The 18702-nt window shown below is 47.2% G+C and overlaps 1 protein-coding gene across 5 annotated transcripts in view; it reads right to left on the bottom strand.

The window, feature by feature from the left end:
* UBFD1 (ubiquitin family domain containing 1) overlaps positions 1-18590 on the bottom strand; it is a 34053-nt gene extending 15463 nt beyond the window's left edge. For 2 of the 5 annotated variants that reach the window (XR_015548551.1, XM_087417126.1), the window contains exons 1-6: positions 18428-18589; positions 17915-18244; positions 16776-16984; positions 14118-14183; positions 13852-13957; positions 9818-9900 (exon numbers count right to left, since the gene is read on the bottom strand). Coding sequence is in view for 4 of the 5 variants with exons in the window: in XM_087417126.1 (XP_087273252.1) it covers positions 9818-9900; positions 13852-13957; positions 14118-14183; positions 16776-16984; positions 17915-18244; positions 18428-18452 (819 nt within the window). In the remaining variant the exon portion in view is untranslated. Of the gene's footprint in view, positions 1-3586; positions 7487-7522; positions 8472-9548; positions 9761-9817; positions 9901-13851; positions 13958-14117; positions 14184-16775; positions 16985-17914; positions 18245-18427 lie in introns of those variants that run through there. The other 3 variants (XM_004442698.3, XM_087417127.1, XM_087417128.1) reach the window with 3 other exon arrangements.
* Between the last annotated feature and the right edge of the window lie 112 nt (positions 18591-18702).

Raw genomic sequence — 18702 nt, 5'->3', positions numbered from 1 at the left:
TTGAAGAATCCCACCCCCCATTCCCAGCCCCCATCCCCATTCCCCAACCCCCCCATCCCCACCCCTATAAGGGATGTCAGTGGGAGTGACTGGCCCTCTGCTCCTGGGATGGACCCTTACTGCTTAAGCCTAAAGTAAATTCTACTTCCTTCAGGGATGGATCAGAGCTGCGGCTGAGAAGCTAGGAGAACTGAGTGACTTACTTACCTATCACTTGAAATGTCTTTATCAAGTCCATGAACTACTGTCTTAATTTTTTTCAAATGGTAGCCAAGTAATAAGCAAATGTCAAGGTTCAAATTTTAAAAAACAACTCACAAACACAAGGTAGTGTCCCTAAGACATACAGCTGAAAAGAAGAAGAGAAGAAGAGAAAGAAGAAAACATATGAAAGCAAAAAAAAAGAAACAAGTAGCCGAGTTCTTTCCTAAGTTCTCAACAAGAAGGCAAGCATCTAAGAGCACAGACTTTAGCATCAGGCAAATCTGGGTTGTGAATTGGAGCCTCAGTCACTGACAGGCATATATGACCTGGGCTAAGTCACTTAACTTCTCTAAGCTTAAGTTTCCTCTAATGGGTAAAGCGGGGGTGACAAGAGGGATGCGGTGGGGTGTTGACAGTACAATGCACATATTTGACCCAGAGCCTAGAGATGGTAAGACTCAGTGAAGGAGCTGATGTTACAGGACCTGAAGGCTGAGTGTTTGAGCAAGTCCCTCATGGACAGAGCCCCCAGAGGAGGTACCCATTCTTCACACAAGGCTGGAGCCCTAGAGTGGGTGCTTTCCAAGTAGTAAATACCTGGCACATAGCAAGAGGTCAAAACGCCGCTAGGTGGTCTGCCACAGCTGCTGTTATCTATAGTCTAGAGTATTCGCCTGAAAGCCCCAGACTCACAAGGAATGCAAGTCAGCTAGCACATGTCTTAGATGCCAGTGGTTATCATGTTGGTGTGTTTACGGAGGGCAGGGGTAACAAGCCAATAAGAGCCCTATCTGGTACTTTTACTGCAACTCTTAGGGAAGAAAACAATTCTCTTTCCCTTGGGGTTGCTAGCATGGTAGAATCTAAGTCAACAGAGAACAAAGTACAGCTGAGTTAAGAGAGTCGCCTGATGACCCAACTTGAGCCTAGGTCTGACACCTTGGATTTTCTAGTAACATGAGCCAAACCTCTTTGCCTAAGTCATGTGAATTGGGTTTGTCACCAAGTCATGGACCCCTGGAGTCCGTAAGTCTTAGCCTTAGATGTGGGCGGCCATGATCAACCGAGAACACCAAATTAACAAGACTCGTGAAGAGAAGGGAAGGAGGAGAGATTAGGGGTCACAATGAAAATTAAGATAAAAAATATATGGGGGGAAATGACTTTTCTTTAAAGTGAGAGAAAAAAGCCAAGACTAGCAACAACAGAACAGTTAAAAGGGTATTAAAAAGGGGCCGGCCAGGTGGCGCAAGCGGTTAAGTGCCTGCACTCCGCTGCAGTGGCCCGGGGGTTCGCCAGTTTGGATCCCGGGCGCGCAGTGACGCACCGCTTGTCAGGCCATGCTGTGGCAGCGTCCCATATAAAGTGGAGAAAGATGGACATGGATGTTAGCCCAGGGCCAGTCTTCCTCAGCAAAAAAAGAGGAGGACTGGCAGATGTTAGCACAGGGCTGATCTTCCTCACCAAAAAAAAAAAAAAGGGTATTAAAAAAATACAAGACTAGGATAAGGCCTTAGAAACATACAGATTACTGATCAGAAAGAAATAGCTCTAGCAGATACTTTGGCCTGTGTATTAGAAATTACTGAATTGCATTAATTTTCTCAGGTGAGACAATGGTGCTGTGCTAAGGTGTAACCATGTCCTTCTCAGGAGAGGTGTGCTCAGATATCCACAGTGAACTGGCACAATGCCTGCATGTCTGTCACATGTTTCAGCAAAATAAAGTGTGTGTCTAGAGAAAGCAAAGGAAGTTAATATTTTCATAACTGGTGCACCAGGTGAAAAGCATAAAGTGGTCACTGCAGCATATTTCAACTTCCAGTAGGCTGGAAAATTTCCAAAACAAAAAAGAGAAAACAGTGAGGGATTAAAAGTAGATGAGGGGAAAGGAGCAAAATAGAAGCAAGAAACTTGAAAATTAGGAGTTATAAAATGGGATGAACAGTAAGGAGAAGTTCTGTCAGAAGGGTAAGATATGCTAACAAGGCTTCAGAACAAAAATAGCCTTGATAAACTAGGAAAAGCCAGAGGTCAACCCTGGCTGAAAGCAGCCAAGCGGAGCTGGCAGACGGCTTCTGCATGAGAAACATGCCAACTTCCCACAGCGTGGATGGGCTCAACAGACCACCTCCTGGGCAGAAGTAGGAGAAGCTGCCTGTTGTCCTAATGACTGTCTGCTTTGTGGTGTCCCTGTTGCAGAAAGCGTTCTGTTAGTTATCAACAGTTGAGAAAATGCCACATCTCCCCAAAAGGTATGGTAAGATATTCAGACTGGAGTTATCTCATTCTCCATCTGAGGATAGTCAATCACCCTATTTGTTTTAAGGTGCCTGAAACAGCAGTTCAGAATTGGGATAAAATCCAAAAGTACCCACTGTGCAGACAGAAGATTCCCTAGGTGGGTATCAGGCAATGTACAGCATGAGGCACAGTCCTATCCATCCCTCTCTCTCATGTAACAGTCAGGTCCTTAAGAAGCTAACAGCACTGCCTCAGAATGATAAGGTACTGGAAAAATGGAAAGGAGCCAGGAAGGGGCAGTGAGGCCAGAACATTCAGGAACATTTACAAAGTAGGGAGAAAAGGAGAGAGGGTCCATGGGAGTGGTGCTGGGTCAAAATCAGTTCTGACAAGCTGGAATTCCTCTCCATGCCAAGGATTCTGTTTTTGTTCCATTTTTGGTAATAGATCTTCTCCCTCCCTCTTCCCAGGTCTCTGTAGCTCAGCTGGAGCGGTAGCCCCATCCCGGTGTTTCTTTTCTTTTTTTTTTTGTGAGGAAGATCAGCCCTGAGCTAACATCCACACCAATCCTCCTCTTTTTGCTGAGGAAGACTGGCCCTGAGCTAACATCCGTGCCCATCTTCCTCCACTTTATGTGGGACGCTGCCACAGCATGGCCTGACAAGCGATGCATCGGTGCGCACCCGTATCCGAACCTGGGCCGCCAACAGCAGAGCGTGTGCACTTAACTGCTACGCCAGGGGGCTGGCCCCCATCCCAGTGTTTCATCAAACTTGTCTTCAAAGGCTAAATGGCCAGGTGAAGGCAACGAGGCACTGGTCAGGAGGCATAAGGACAGGGAGGCAGCCTCCCCTCCAACACCTGGAGGCCAGGCAGGCAAGGGAGGGCTGTGCTGACACGGATGTGGGTGTGGCTGACTGCCAAGCTGGCCACTGGGACTAACACAGAGTAAATAAAATCAAATCCCTTTATCAACTGTTTTCAGCAGGAACAAATTTGGATATACTTAAAGCCAAATAAATGAGACAGTAATATGGTAGACCACAGCTGGCAAAAAAAATGGCTCTGGGCCCAGTTCCAAATGTTGGTCAATCCCCAGTACGGATTAGGCGCAGGAAGAATTGGAAGGAAAAAGAGACGCAATTAATTATCAAACTTTAATTGACAGACTAATCTTACAGGATAAACAATAAGACAGCTAGTCAAGGTTACACTTTAAAAAAAATCCAGCAGCGCAAATCTAATAGACTAAATACGTTCATCTCCTCTCAAACAGGCATTTGATTTAAAAACAAAAACCAGAACAGAGTGTATACCACAAGGAAACATGGTACTTACGTATATTGTCAAATAATTCTGCAGAACTCTTTAAGAAAAAAAGAGGTTCTTAGAGATGTAGAAAGCAGTAGAACCACCCAGCCTGGCAGGTAAATGGACCAGATGTTCTGCACATCAGAGGGCTCCTGACCACCTGTGACTTCAGGAAGGCCACCAGGCCCTATTAAGAAGCAAACAGGTGCCAATCCTAACTGGAGATGCCTTAATCACAAACCTCTAAGACAAAGGGACCATCCTTTTCCAAGACAACAGGCGTGAACAGAGGCAAGAAGCAAGAGAAAGAGGTCTCCCTCCGAAGATGGGGTGGAAAGAAAGCCTGCCCTTGCACGGCCGTTAGCACGCTGAGTCTGTCCCTGACGAGGAAAGGGCGGGCCAAGTGCAAGAGCCCAGACGGCCCCTCCAGGCACATGGCTGAAGGATGAGGAAAGCAGCCCCTTCTGGCCGAATATGGCAACTTTTCAGAGATGTGGCAACGTGGCAAAGTTAGTCTCCTCGGCCCTCACAGGGTAAAGCAGCAACTAAGGAGCCTACTGAGGCCTCACTGGCACTACTGCATCCACGAGATTACAGGAAAGTGCATCCTTAGCCCAGTCTGACTTCATTTAAAAAGAGCTAGTGCTACTTACAAAAGGCCCATCATCAATTAAAATACTTAATACCAAAGAGTTGCAGCAATTCTCGAGTCTGAGTTCTCTGACCAGGCTGACTGAAAGAGCCGAGAGGGGCTGGGCCACAGCAGGGATTACCTTGTCATTATTCTGCCAACCCGCCTCAGGGAGGGAAAGAAAGGCATGATGTCTCTGCGCTAAGACCTGCAGGAGGACCACCAGCATAAATTCTAGAAGAGAAAGCGGCCCATCAGGAGGCTCAGAGAGGCGTCCCACCCGGAAGAGATGGCAAGCCCCTCGCCTACTTCCTGCACACTGGAGCCCCTCTCAGAACCAGCTCCTCCTTTATCCGCCTGCACGCCCTCCGCCACAGTGAGGGAGGGTCACAACCCCAGGGAAAGAACCAGTCCCCTCCGACAGTGACGAAAGCGTACACAAATGATCCTGAGGAAAAAATTAACACTGTGATGCTACCTAAGGGGAAGAGTACTTCAGTTTGCTAACAGAGATTTAGTCAGTACATTCCAGACCGTAAGAAAAATAGGAAGAGATCGTTCATGGGACCTAGTGACAAAACAGTAAATACTGCTGTGACCCAGACACAGACCCAAATCAAATACTTCTCCCAGTGGCTTCTGGTGCTGTCCCCCTCTGCTCTCCTGAGGGCTTCCAGCAAGGTCTCCATGCAGACAGGGCCAGGAGCCAGAGCTCAAGATTGTTCTAGTAGATTTAGTGAGCTCTGTGATGCAATACCCAAACAGCTCTGTACGAAAAGATGTCATTTACATTATTATTTATATATAATATCTTGAAGTAAGGAAAAAAGCACCATTTTACTTAAAATAAAAAGGCTCACACAGGCTTTGGTCCTGTCCTGAAATGACGCCAGCCTGAATGAGAAGCGGTTTGGCCCTTGGGAAGCAGGGAGACTACGGAACACACACTCTCACTGGGAGGAAGGGACGTCAGATGGCACCGGAGGCAAATGAAGAGACCTGGCGGGGAGGGCCTCTGAGAGCAGCACTGCGAGGCCAGTCTGGGGACAGAGATGCCTGCTTCGAGAGAACAAAAGGGGGTGTGTGGCACTGTCAGGACAAATCTCCAGGACAGGGGCGCTGGCCAACAAGGGCAGTATTCAAATGGAGATGACGCTCTGCTTGCTACACCATCGTTTCCTCTGTAGACCTGTCAACTGCAGAGGGAGGCTTCGACAAGTAGCAAAGAAGCACTTTTTTCTCCAGGAACTACAGGCCAACAAGGACAAAAAAGCTGCAGTTACTGCTCCTTCTTTAAGGGATGAAAAAGAGGCCGCCTCTTGGGTGCTACACTTCACATACGTACTTATGCCCCCAAAAAAGCAAGAGTCGATTTTCCTGCCCAGAGGCATAACTTGGCATTGACTACACCATGAAAAGCACGAGTCTGTCTATATGGGCTGGATTCCTGAACTACAGCTTAGAAGGGAAGGGCGTAGAATATCATCATTAACTGGCTCACAAGGAATAGTCATCTTAAGCGAACACATGCTAATACATTTCACAGAATGAGGGGTAAACAGCCTAGAATCCAAAACGTGAAGTTTGGAAAATCTCTCGCCAAACCTTACTATGAGAGCCTGCAACCAGTGAGAGGAGAATTGCAGAGACAGCAGCAGAGAAACAGCAAAGAGCACAAAGGATATCATTCACCAAAAGAGTTGTCCTCATTTCAGAGTCAATCAAGTCATAAGGAGACAACAGAAGTTCACATGTACAAAGAACGTAAGGGCTAAAACCAGAAGAGGGTGAGCTAATAACAAAAGCAGTTTATCCCATCTGCGATGTTTAAATACATCGACCAACCCACTAGGTCAGACGTCTTCTTATCGAGAAAGGCAGCATCTCTGAACCTGGGATGAAGGACACTTGAACATAATGCATGAGCAGAAGGAAAACATGGAGAAGCATAATTGAAATCATCAGTGGACTGCTAAGAATTTCTTGAAACTTCTGAAGAAAAAGGATCTGGGTCTGTGGCTGTATGGCTGTATAAACTGTCTTACACCTGGCTCCTCCTCAAAGAGGCCTCTGTCAGCCTGGGAGCTGCGGCTTTTGAGCAGCACAGCCCAGGCACACCCATGCCAGGCTGGGCCTTAAGGCCCAATCAGTGAGAGCTGCAGACACCATCAAGCCAGCAGTGGAACTCCCCAGAGATCAAGGCCCACAGGGCAAGATGTTTAGACAGGAGTCACCGTGAGAGACTCTGCTGCTCAGCAAACACCACAGCGAGTGTGAGGGCTCCCCGACCTGGACCAGACAGCTCTTCCTCTCCCACCGCACGTTCACAAGCAGCAGCATGGTGGGAGAGAGGCCAGGAAAGGAAGCATTGATGAGGTACAAAAAGAGGAACTGACATCTTTGGGTTTTTAAACAAAAACTCAAATCTAGGAAGTGAGAAAATAAAAAAGGGAAAGAATTCAATCTGAATCAATGGACAGAAAAATATGGCTTACTAACCCCCCCATTTTGCATACAATTTTATATGAAAAAGAAAAAAAAAAAACACCCCAACTCATTACAATGCAGTCCAAATGTTTGCAACCAAAGATTTATGAAAATATTTCAGTTGAAATCACTTAAAAAAAACCAGAAAGCTTTCGATCAATCCTTTCTAAACAAAATTGGCAGATCTACTCTCAAACACACTTAAGAGTATTCCACACAACGTGTTCGGAATTCAGATTTATTGATTTCCATTGTATTGACTTTAAAAATGGTATGAAGCTGACTGCAAGAAAGGGAACAGGTGATTTTAAGTTAAAATTAAGCTAATGGTGAAAGTACATCACCTCTGGCTTCAGTCACCACATCGCCTTAGACTGGAAATAGGTTTTTTTTTTTTGAACAAAGTTCCAGAACTCTGAAATCCAGGGATGCTGCAGGCCTCTCCCAGCAATGTCCTTCACTTTGGGTCAGTCTCCTGGGCCAGAGGTGAAAGTGCTTTCAAAAATACTGCCACTTCCCCAGCACAGTGTCTTTGATTGCATCCACATATTGAGTTGGAACCCAGTACACCCAGTAGTAAGAGGCTTCCGTGGGGCCCAACTGAAACGCCTGGAAGGGAAAAAGGAAAACCAAGCGGTACTTCAGAGATCGGGAGACCAAGCAGGCAGCACAACAAACATGGGGGAGGGCTCAGAAGTGAACTAATTAAAAAGGGAAGGGGAAAAAACTGTGTACATGGGGAGCATTCTCCTGTCAGAAAAAAAAAAAAGGAGGTGGGAGAGAGAAGCATAGCCGACCCTACAGCAGCGGTTCCCAAACCCAAGGGTGCATTGGAACCATCTGGAGGGCTTGTTAGAACAGATGGGTGGGCTCCACCCCTTAGAGTTTCTGATTTGAGGTCTGGGGTGGGGCCCAAGAATCTGCACTTCTAACAAGTTCCCAGGTGATGTGATACTGCTGATCCAGAGACCAGTTTGAGAACCACTGCCCTAGAAAAACTGTCACACATGCACAAAGAAACAGATACAAATGTTCAAAGCAGCACGGTCAGAAATGATAAAACCCTGGAAACAACCTACATATCCATCAGTAAGAGAACGCAAAATTAAAGGTGACGTGGCCCATTCACACGAATACTGGATCACTTTTAACAGGTATGAACTGGATCTATAGTTAATACAGACAGATCATAATGTCGAACCAAAAAAAGCAAGCTGCAGAACGATACATACCATGAGACCATTTACGAAAACTGAAAAAACACAAAACAATACTGTATCTTGTTCGTGGATATATAAGAAATAAAAGCATAGAGACGGGAAGGATCCACATGACAAATCTTGATAATGGTAACGGGGGAGGGGAAGACAAGGGGGAGGTTTCACTGCTGGTAAATTTTATTGCTTTCATTTAAAAAAAGGATTTAAAGTTACAAAATTTTTATAATTGTCATTTCTAGGTGATGGATATATGGGTTTGTTAGAGTATTCTCTATTCTTTCCTGTATTTTTAAACACTGCTCTAAAAATGAAAAAGCACAACCACCCTTTCCTAACGTGAATCACGATACACGCTCGAGCTAGTGCAATGGCATCTGCAGAAAGAAGGAGATAAATATCGTCATTAGGACAGAGGGAAAGGTGCTGCTTAATGGAGTTTAGAAAAGAGAAGGGGCTCTGAGAACCACCCTCTGCCAGCAACGACTCCAGAGAAAAAGGAGCATCTAAACTAAATACTACGGCATTAACCCGGCCACACCAATTCCTTAAAAGATGTCCACTCAACTTACTTGAAGCTGCTTGAAAACGGGTTGCAAACCCCACAGGCCAAACTGGAAAAATGAATGTGTCAAAAGGAAGTGAAGCAGCCCAGCTGAGAATATTAAAAGCCAACTTTTGAAACAGAAAAAATACCTGAGCAGGCAAAACAAATCCATCTGTAATCCTTTAAAGACTACAGAGAGACTAGGGGTGGCACGGCTGCCAGAGGGCCTGAAAGCAGCCCAGTGGCGTCGTCATCACCCCCAGGAGGACACCCCAGGAGCTCGGCAGCCCAGGGACTGCAGTCCTAACCATGCCTTGCTTCAGCACCTCCGAGCTGACTGACACCAGCAGGGCAGGAGAGGGGACAGGACTGACTTTCCCTAGAGCCAGGGGATCTGCTATCTGTCCAGAGAGAACTGCCATCGTACTTTTCCTGGGATCTTCCAACGCCTCTGCCGTCGACTCTGGAACAGCGATCCGCAGGTCAAACCACTAGATAGTCCTCCCTGGGATGGGGCCGACACAGCTACACCACCGGACACTGCAACATCCGTCTCCACAGACAGAGAACGGCAGGCAGCCCCGCGCTTACTCTATTACCGCTCAGGTCAGGTCCGTGTCACAGCAACTTTGGAGTTTAGGTAGCTAAACTGATCACTGAATTCTTGGCCTTGTTCCACACAGATGTGGGGAATGCCCCCAAAGAGTCTGTCTCATGAAAGAGCAGCCCACCCTCATCAGAGCAGACCCTGTCCTTCCCACAGGGTCCTTGGCCACTCAATGGCTGCCCATCACAGAAGGCGACTGCCTGGTGTCCTCACAAACATCAAGGCCCATGGGAGGTTTTGTTTTATACGCAAGACAAAAGTTAAAATGAAAACCCACAAGCCATTCCTCCTCTTGATATTTATTTTCCTGGTCTAAAAACAAAGTATTACAAATAAGAGGGAGGCAAAAGAGATAAAACATATCCTCTTTAAACTGGAAGGCAGGGTGCAAAATAAACAGAGCTAGGAATAGGTCATGAATTAACTTCTAAGTAGATGAAGAAAACATGAGGATCTTAAAAACCGTGCGTCTTCTGAATACCGAGTTTTCTCCTCAGATAAAAATCCATTCCCTGCCAGAGAGCAGAAGCAGGAGTCTAGTGAGAGGCTACACCACTCCGGCTACTTACCATCATGTGGTAGTCCTCATGTCCTTCGATAGGTTCACTGACCACATTTTTAATGGAGCCCATGGGCAATTTCTCAGTCCGCTCTAAGTTGAAAGGGATTACAGTGATTATTCAAAGGCCCTCCTGTTCTACTCCTGTGACTAAGCAGTCTCTCATCAGGGCTGGTGGCTTTGGGATCAACTGTAAACACAAGTCACCTATGCCCTCTAGGGATGATGGGATAGGATCTTCTATTCAGTTCCCCTAGAGCCCTGCTTGGGAGCTGGGAACTTCTCAGGAGCAAATGGGGAACAGGACTTGGCAGTGGTATATTAAAGGCCCCTGAGAGGAGAGATTTATCTTTCCTGGTGTTATTTTTTAGTCTGATGATTAATAAATACCCAGAAATTCCTTTGCACTCTTATTGCCCAAGCCCAGCACTGGCTAAGGGCTTCGGCACGTGGGAGCCAAGAAGACCAAGCACAAAAAGGCAAGAGCAAGGCCCCTGAGAGCAAGCCTTCATAAAGCCTTCACAGGAAGGGGCAATGCTTTGGGCTTTACGACCAGTTTCTATCCCAGGATCCTGCTCACTTGCCCTCCCATCCTCATTCATGACCTCCCCTGGTCCCCCACCCCTCCATACACACACACACACAAAGAATTTCTCTTGAAACATTTATAACCTCTTACGATTAACACTCGAGAGACCACTTATGACTTGGGGTCAGAAGACATTTTGCAGCAAGTTTAAGGATGGCGGGTAAGAAAGAGGAGGCAGTGAGGGAGGGAGATGATACTGCTGGAAGTGAGCCAAGCACAGCGGGATGGGGGATGACGGCAGGAGAGGTGCGGAGCGCCTGCGCAACAGGAAACCACCATCCAGGAGCAGCAGACACCTCGGGGATGGGGAGAAGTTCTCAGCAAAGAGTTAAACCAAGTTGGAAAAAACTCATTACAGCCTTTGCAGAAAGAAAAATCTGGAAAAGGTAGAATCTGAAAATAGGTAAGTTAACAAAATAGACCAAGAACTTAGAGACCTGGGTTCTACTCTAGTTGGTGATTTGAGATATTTTATTTCCGTATTGTGGGCCTCAGTCTCTGGAAAATGGGGGTGGGGAGAATGGACCTGAGGATGTTCATTCAGGTTTTGACTTTCAGTGGCTCTAACACAGTGACCCACAGGCAGGACCTGACCAGCAGCTGTCTTTAAGATGGAAACTTTTTAAAACACCAGCCATCTTGAAATGTCCAGCGATCTCACACAAAAATATGGATCTCTGGCTTCTCTTGAAAATGCAGAAGCTTTAACAATCCTGGGCTCACCTTGCTGAGTGACAGCAATCAGCTAGATTAGAGCCTCGACTCCCCTACAAACAGGGCACCTGCACTCCCGTCGCAGCTTCACGTGTTCGCCTGTTCACGTCTCCTGCCTGCAGCCTGTTCTTCTTGCTCTGTTGGGCCTGAGGGTGTCAGCACTGCCCCTACAGAGGCTTCCACAGAGCGTTCAAGCTGCGAGTAGGAGCCTGAAGTGTCCCTCAGGAGAACACCCCATCGACAAGGAGGCCAACTGGCTGCTGGGATGGTCATTCCACAGCAGCTTCTTGCCAGCAGAAAGATGAAGCCAGTGGCTAGTAGCCAACTCCCAGAACAAGTTGTCCTCCTAGGCAAGTTCTTATGACACTCAGGTGACAGGACTCCTGGGTCAGTGAAAAGAGTGCCTGAGGCACACGGGTACAGCAGTCTGGGTAGGAACGAAAATCTCAGCCTTGGCCAACCCGTGAAGACATGAGAAGTTCACGGCCATGCTTGTTAATAAGGCTGGTGAATAGGGAGGCTTTCAACAGCTCTGAAGCCCCAACACATCAAGATTCTTCTCAAGCTCTGCCTTCACGCCAAAGCAGGAAGGCGGCTGCTCCTACAAGCTGAAAGAAAACCTCAAAACACAGGGACAGGAGGTTCTCATTAGACCCTGCAGTTATGACGTGTTTCCTACACAACTTCATAACATAAAAATATTCCCTGAGGAACCAATGAGCACTTACAGACTTAGTCCTCATCCAGACCCCTCTGCATGCACCTACCCTCTCGGCCCTCAGCGTCCTCCTGGATGAGCCCTAGCCACTGCCTTCAATCAGGCCACCTAAGTGAAAGGAGTCTAGGAAGAGGCTGGCGTTCAGCAAGTTAACGCAATGATGGAGAACCAAGCAAGATCATCTGCCAAGTCACGAATAAGTGAGGATCGGACAGAGGCAGGGCAGCTCACAATTACAGAAAATTGATGATGTGACAGGCTCTGTAGAAGAGAATGATCTATTCAAGGGTTCAAAGGCTCTTGGAAAAACTGAGGAAGCCCTTAAATATTTTCCAAAACTTGCTTTAACCATGCAGTTAGAGTTGAATGTGAAATGAAAAAGATAGCAAGTTATCATAAAATTGTTAGAAAACTCAAGCATTTTTGGCATTTCAGTCTTTGTTCATTTTAAGAACCAGGAAAGGGTTGAAAATAAGAGACTTATTTTCATATTTTAGATGATAAAAATCTCACCCCCATCACCCCTCACCCAATTATTTTCCATAAAACTTTGCTCCTATTTTAAATTGAGTCACACTAAATGGCCTATCTCTGAAACCAATTAATCTCTGAAACCAATCAGATGATGGGATCTCTATACTTCTCTTTAGCATTTACCTCGAACACTGAATACCTACAGTGCTGGCCAGAAACAGGTGAATTAGGCATGTTCGGTTCCCTCCAGGAATCTAACTCATTCCTCTCAGACAAGTCAGAGAGGAATGAGTGCTCTGGGGCTCTAAACGGAGTGCTCAATGAACAGAAGCAGCAGCAATTCATTTGGAGGGTGGGGAAGATACCACGGAAGGCGTCATTAGGAGAGGACACTTAAGCAGGGCCTTGGAAGATGTTATTAATAACAAGGAATGGGATGAAGGCATTCCAGGTAAGGGCACAGCATGAGCAAAGATATGGAGCTGTGCAAGGCATGCTGGGAAGTTCAGTGAGTAATGCAGCTGAAATACGTAGGGGACAACAGGGTGAGCAGGGCAGGAAGGTAGGTCAGATGTTTAAACTTGGGCTGCATCATTGAGAACACTGGACACTATGTTTAGGCATGTTTGAACTCGGCCTTAAAGAGCCAAAGGTTTTTGAATATTGGAACCAACGAGGAAAAAACAGTACGGAAGATGGGCAGGACAGAAGAGATCATAGATGGGGCAGGGAACTAGGTTAACTTGCTTTAAAGGACCAAGTTTAAAGATGCTGGGAGTCTTAACTGGCACAACAGAGTGGCAAAGAAGGAGACACAGATAATTCTGGAGTGTAAATGACAAGACCCTGAACCATCTGGGGGAAAGGCGAGGGAGGATAGTCAGAGACACTTCCCAGCAAACAGCAAGCCTGACCCTCCATGCACAGGCAAGGGTGGGTGGGAGCAGGCAGAAGGTAACCAGACAGGGAGAGAGGGGCAGGTCCCTAGTACTAGGAAAACTGCACCCAGTACAGGAGCCAGCTCTGACCAAGAAGGGCCAGACAGGTGACATAAATGAATGAAGCTGGCTACTTATAAGATAAATGGGACAGTGAGCACTGTAGCATGGCCCATCTGGAACTACTACTCGGCTCCAGCTGATCACTGCCAGGTGAGAATGCAGGTCCAAAATGGCTAGATCTTTTGATTTTTTTCAAGAGAAGCCAAAAACATCAGATCAAGTGAAATCTCCTGATTTATACAGATTGTGGGTAAACCCACAAAACCCTTGTCTATGGAACAGACCTGGCCCTCAGGTCACACGTTTGGGACCTCTGGTTTTGGGTGCAACTGAAGAGGCAATGTTTGATGGCCCTGAGATCAGAGGGTTGAAAGAATGAGAGAAAACCGTTCAAACAGAAGGGAAGCATCTAAAATCAAAATCAAAAGCCAGGAGCAAGCAAAGCACAGCGGAGAGAGATTTCCGAGTGAAGAGTAGAATCACACCCAAGACGGGGCTGCGGGGTGCCAGAGGCAGGAGCCGGGAAGACGCTGAGGGCAGTGACGTACCTTTAGTGCCAATCCACAGCTGGTCTTGTTCTAGCTTAAAGGTGAGTCTCACTTTCCCTCCGGACTTATTGTACATGCCGGACAAGGGTACCGTTGGCAGGCGCTCCTGGAGGCACAAGAGCATGGTAAGAGAGAGCAGGACCAGAAACAAAGTAAGACAGAAAAAGGAGAAGGGACAGGATGCAAGGACGTGCTCACAGGAACCTCAGGAAGTTAGAGGGCAGGCTGGCTTGATTTCAGACCGCTCACAGAGGACTCTGGCTTACCTGGGCACCCTTAACAGATGGCATCACATCTTCGGGTTTTCCTTTATCCAAGACTTTCCTGTGTTGCTATAACGTAAGTCAGGAGAGAGAATTAAATGAAACAGTTGACTGCATTTTAGTCATGTTACTACTTCTCTGAAAAAGAGGACGAAGAAAGCCTTAAGGTGCTGGTTCAAAAGCTTTCACTGTCTACAGATTATGGGTCCTTTGATAGGACGGGGTGGTGCTATCCAGCAGAAATTGCCATGATGATGGAATGTTCTGTATGCGTGCTGTCCAAAACAGCAGCTGTGAGCCACATACTAAATGTGGCTAGTATGACTGAGGAAATGAATTCTCAATTTTATTGAATTTTAATCAGCCACATGTGGCTACTGTATTAGAAGTCAAAGCTCTAGAGCAAATAGGATTTCCAGATTGCTAATTCAAATAAACTCCACTCCCCCGCCACCCCAAATCACCACTGAAAACATTAATCCAACAACAAGCTAAAGACAGCCACAAAGGGTGCTGTTCTCCTGGCAGGTACAAAATGACAGCCATTTCTGTCAACTTAAACTCCCAAAGCAACATATAACAAGCTGGTGATCAGCCTAACTGCGTAGAAGGGCACTTCTTCAGCAAATGCAGACTCAGCCTAATGCCAAAGTCTTCCCCACTGCCCCACCCTCAACCCCAGCTAAACAGAAAGCTTGAAGAACCACATTTCCAAAGAGAAATGCTGATGACTCTATAGCCTGACATTAACAAGCCTTTAACCCCACCCTCAGCCCAGGAGTTTGAGGCAGCTCATTAAAGGTTCTAACTAGGCTCCCGGCCCCCTTAAACTCAGTCTGGCCCAAATGCCTGAGTCTTATTTCCTCTCCATCTGTGGCTTTACAGGCATAGTCACTGTTTGATAAAGCTAGAACTATGGGGCAGTGAGTGGGTAGAAGGTAAAAATTTAATCAACTTTAAGAACCAGGTGGCCATGAGGCAGCTCAAATCCTCACTAGCATCGCAGAAACCCTCTGGTAGGAATAAACTCAATACTGCTGGATTGCTAGCAAAGGGTCACCCTATATATCAGCCCCCAGATTCCTAAAGAAGCTGACAGAAAGCCAGGAAAATGGATCCCTCTCATTAGGCCATGTTATACCTCATCTCTGGCATCAAAGAATCAAAGCATCACCGATTAGAAGCTTAATTGCACTCATACCTCACAAGTACCTTTTGAAGAATTTTCCCTCCACTGTGAGAAGAGTTCTAAGCCTGTTAAGCTATCATTAGTAACTCAAAACCTGTATTTAAGAGGCATGTTATGCTCCAAGGGTGTGACCAGTGGGAATGCTCACTCACGTCTGACATGCTCATATTTAATGATTTCATACATGTGGCAGAGGAAGACAGGAAAGTGGCGATGAACTCAAGTGGTTACAAGACAGTATGACCCCATATTTGGGGGTGAAAGTGTCCAAATAAACACCTTTTAGATGTTAATACAGTGTTATAACCCCTTATTTGAGACCCTATGGACAGATGTTTTGGACTTTTATAAACTCCAAAAGTTTTAGGGATTTTATAAATCTAATATAATTTTAAAATACATAATATCCTCCGTGCAGTCTGGGGCAGCACCTTGTCACCAAACATGTTAATATATCTACAGCAAAACATGAATGTTCACACTAAATCTGGTCAGTTTTTGCTGCCAAATTTATAAAAACACTTTTGGTTTTCAAACTCTTTTCGGGTTTTGAAGCACACATAAGGAATAATGGACCTGTAATACACACTTGTGTCCTTCTCACACTGTTGGCCATATGCCTCGGTGCCTATGGTCACTAAAACCAATGTTGGTTCAAGTTGGTCTACTCTACTCAGGACAGGGTAAGTTGAGAATACCTATTTTCCTGGAACACTACTAAGAGTGGCCAGGAGGCTGGATAACAATGAGGAGGGTTTGCTAGGTGACAAGATGGCAAGTAATGGTTCTTCCAACCAGTGCCTTCTACCATGAAATACTCTCATTCTTCCCTAATTACAAAAAGAATTTTAACGGCTACAATGAGCACAAGACAAGCCTGGATCTCTTCCACCAAAAACGAGCAACAGAGAATGTGAAAAATCAGGCCCTCATTCTATGGACCAGAAGGAGGAAAAAAAAAAAAAAAATCAGAGTAGTTATCTTCCTAGTCAGCTTTATTCGGCTTCCTGAAACAGTCAGTTTTAGAAGAACCTCTGAAAGCTATTGATTTCCATGCCTATCCAGAAATGGGCTTGTTGACTTGGGGGAAGCCACAAACCAAAAGACAAATAAATGTAAGCACTTGTACAAAATGAGGGGTTAATTCTAGTAGTGGTATTTTTCTGCGGCACTAACAGGAGAGAAACCCACATCTGATCCCTTTCAATACCTCATCTGAAGCCTCCCTTTACAATGGCCTTATCCTACAGCAGATAGACTTGAGACACACTGACCCGCCAGATGAGACAAAGTTGCAAATCTCAGGTAGTTGTCACCTCCACTCAACAGCAAGCCGCACCCACTGCTGCCATAAATTTCCATCATGGGCCCTGTCCGAAAAGGAGCTTATTCTAGGGAGAATATAACCGGCCTAGGCTCGAGAGGACAAAGCCTCAACCTTCCCAGGACTAACAATCACACGACAGACTCACTTTCTGCCTGCAGAGAGGCTCCTTCTTGCTCTCTTCCGCCTTCGCATCCTGCTGGGCAGCATCTTTGGGCGTGTTGACCGCTAAAACGTCATTTATCGTGGAGCCAACAACCATGATCTTGGCCCCGCTGGTCACTTTTATTTCTCTCAACGTCTTATCCTCAGGGACGAGTCCTTTATACATGACTTTCTGCATGGCAGGCGGGAGACCTTGGTAAAAGGGAGAAGACAGCGAAAGGAAGGAATGAAAAATGTACCTGGACCACTGCCCTTGGGCACCAGACCTGAAAGTGAATATTGCTCTACTGTCTATTACTCTGGGGAACTTGGACAATTCACAACCTCTCTGAGCCACACTTTCCAGAACTTTATAACAGTGATAACAGTGGTTACTTCTGTATGGACTTGTTTTAAGGATTAAGAGATGAGAAAAACACAGACTATTTAGTGCAGCACCTGCTATTCAGTAATTTTGCAATAAATATTCGCTACCATTCATTCCAAGTTGTTCCTCAATCATGCTATCACTCAAACATTAAGTCAGAGTCCACAGGCCTCAGGGATACAAACACCACGAGAACAAAATTCCTGTTTTTATGAGCTTACGGGCTACATGAAGAAAGCTTAAAAAAATCATTTCTGATGGCAGAATGCTGTAAACGAGACAAAACTAATATGAGCATCTGCCAACCAGCCAGCATGATAGTCAACAGCAGTGTTTCCTAAACTTCCCTTACCAGAGTGACCTAAGATATTTGCTAAAAATAAAGTCCTGGCCACATTCCATACTTACTGAATCAAAATCTCCACGGGGAAGAGCCTAGGAGCTGTAAATTTACCAAGTGCCTTAGGTGATTTTTACTAGAGATGTTTGGGCAACACTAGTTAGAAGCATGGGCCTAAGAGTCAGACCACGGCCTGAATCCCAGCTCAGCCACTTACTAGCTGTAGGATCTTGGATCTCATTTTCCCCATCTGAATGATGGGCATTCTAGTACTTAACTTCGGAGGGCTGTTACGAACATTGAGGGAGCTGAGGCAAGGACAGCGGCCAGCGCAGTGCGTGGCACAGTGTAAACACTAGGGATCGGCAGGCGGGGTGGGAAAGGCTGGCTGTGGCTGTCAGTGCACGGGGATTACCTGTAATCGAGTGAATCTTCTGCTTTAGCTCGGAGCCTGTGCTGTCCAGGGGGAACTTCACGTCGTGCTTAGTCTTGTTCCAGATGATCTTCAGGTCCACCAGCTCCCTCCCCGCGCCGCCGCCCGCGTCTTCGCCGTTGCTGACCGAGGCCTGGGCCGCGGGGTCCCCAGGGGGCTGGGCCGGGGCCGGCTGCAGGCTGCCTCGCGCGGCGCAGGAGTCTTCGGTCGCCGCCCCCGCCGCGGCTTCGGCCTCCATGCAGTTGAGGGGCCGCGCGGGCTCCTCGGCCGCCACCGTCTCGGCCTCCGTGTCCATGCCAGGTTCCTCCATGCCTGCAGGGGGGTTAGGGGGTGGGCGCTCGCCGCGGGCTGGGCCTGGGACCGGCCTCTGCCCGGACGCCGCCGGACCACCGCTGCCCGGCCAGGCTACTCCTCCCTGGGCCAGGCCGCATCCCCCACGGAGCGCCCGATTCCCCTCGGCCCAACCCGGGCGCCCGCCACCCACGCCACACTCACCATCCGGGGCTCCGGCCGCCGCCATGATGATTGTGTACAACACCCACCGCTCCCGCAGAGGCCGCCGGGAAAAGGCGAGCTGGCTGAGATTGGCCCCCGCAGCAGCCCCTAATCTCGCACAGCCTGGCCGGAAACAGGTGGAGGTCTCTATGGAGACCCGCCTCCTCCGCTTCCCCGGCCCGGCCCCTGCCACGCTTTAGCTTTCAGGAGCCGGGGCGGGGGGCGGGCCGGGAAAATCGCCCGCTCGACGGGGTCTGCCCCCTAGAGGCCGAGCG

Source organism: Ceratotherium simum, chromosome 26 (assembly GCF_057802395.1).
Source record: "Ceratotherium simum simum isolate JZ-2026a chromosome 26, ASM5780239v1, whole genome shotgun sequence".
NCBI lineage: Eukaryota > Metazoa > Chordata > Mammalia > Perissodactyla > Rhinocerotidae > Ceratotherium > Ceratotherium simum.
Note: the sequence above shows the minus strand (reverse complement) of the source record. Positions and strands in the feature narration are given on the sequence as shown.